This window comes from Etheostoma spectabile, chromosome 6 (genome assembly GCF_008692095.1).
Source record: "Etheostoma spectabile isolate EspeVRDwgs_2016 chromosome 6, UIUC_Espe_1.0, whole genome shotgun sequence".
NCBI classification, from domain to species: domain Eukaryota; kingdom Metazoa; phylum Chordata; class Actinopteri; order Perciformes; family Percidae; genus Etheostoma; species Etheostoma spectabile.
In genome coordinates, this window is record NC_045738.1 from 19,688,226 (window position 1) to 19,688,708 (window position 483).

Here is a 483-nt window from a genome sequence, read left to right on the forward strand (position 1 = left end):
CCTTTAAGCTGTAAATGCAGCCAGCAAAAAAGAGAACTGCACCTTTTACATCTTCAGCTGAAGACATGGGATGTATTTTGAAATGGAAACTGCGTAGGAGAAGCCCTGCTTGTTTCACAGATGAGTCAGCACCGATCGCTCTGGTTTCTCAGAGTGGGACGGTGTCTGTCAGTAGACACAGACGATTCTCTGGTTGACTTTTTGCTAACTGGCTGCGTCTTCTCATTTTTTATTTTGTTATGTTAGATTTCTCAGTTTGACATCCCCAACAGCCAGGAAACGCCGTCCTCCCAGCCTAAGAAGAAGCGCAAATTCAGCGAGCCCAAAGAACACTACTGACGTCACTCGTCATTTACATTAATGTTTTTTAAATTTCAATTTGGATTCCAACAAGTTACGTAGCTGTTTTTTAAAGGGAAGTCCACTCCTTATTGCTTTCGTTTTGGGGTTGCGATAAAACAGTTTGTTTGCTCTACAGTTTAT

At 42.0% G+C, this 483-nt stretch overlaps 1 protein-coding gene across 4 annotated transcripts in view; it reads left to right on the forward strand.

The window, feature by feature from the left end:
* Positions 1 to 483, forward strand: part of hormad1 (HORMA domain containing 1) — a 17,810-nt gene that overhangs the window by 10,733 nt on the left and 6,594 nt on the right. For 3 of the 4 annotated variants that reach the window (XM_032519613.1, XM_032519614.1, XM_032519611.1), the window contains exon 16: positions 247 to 483. This exon is cut by the window's right edge and continues 184 nt beyond it. In XM_032519613.1, coding sequence (XP_032375504.1) covers positions 247 to 339 — 93 coding nt within the window. In that variant the 3' untranslated portion in view covers positions 340 to 483. The remainder of the gene's footprint in view (positions 1 to 246) is intronic. The other variant, XM_032519612.1, reaches the window with a different exon arrangement.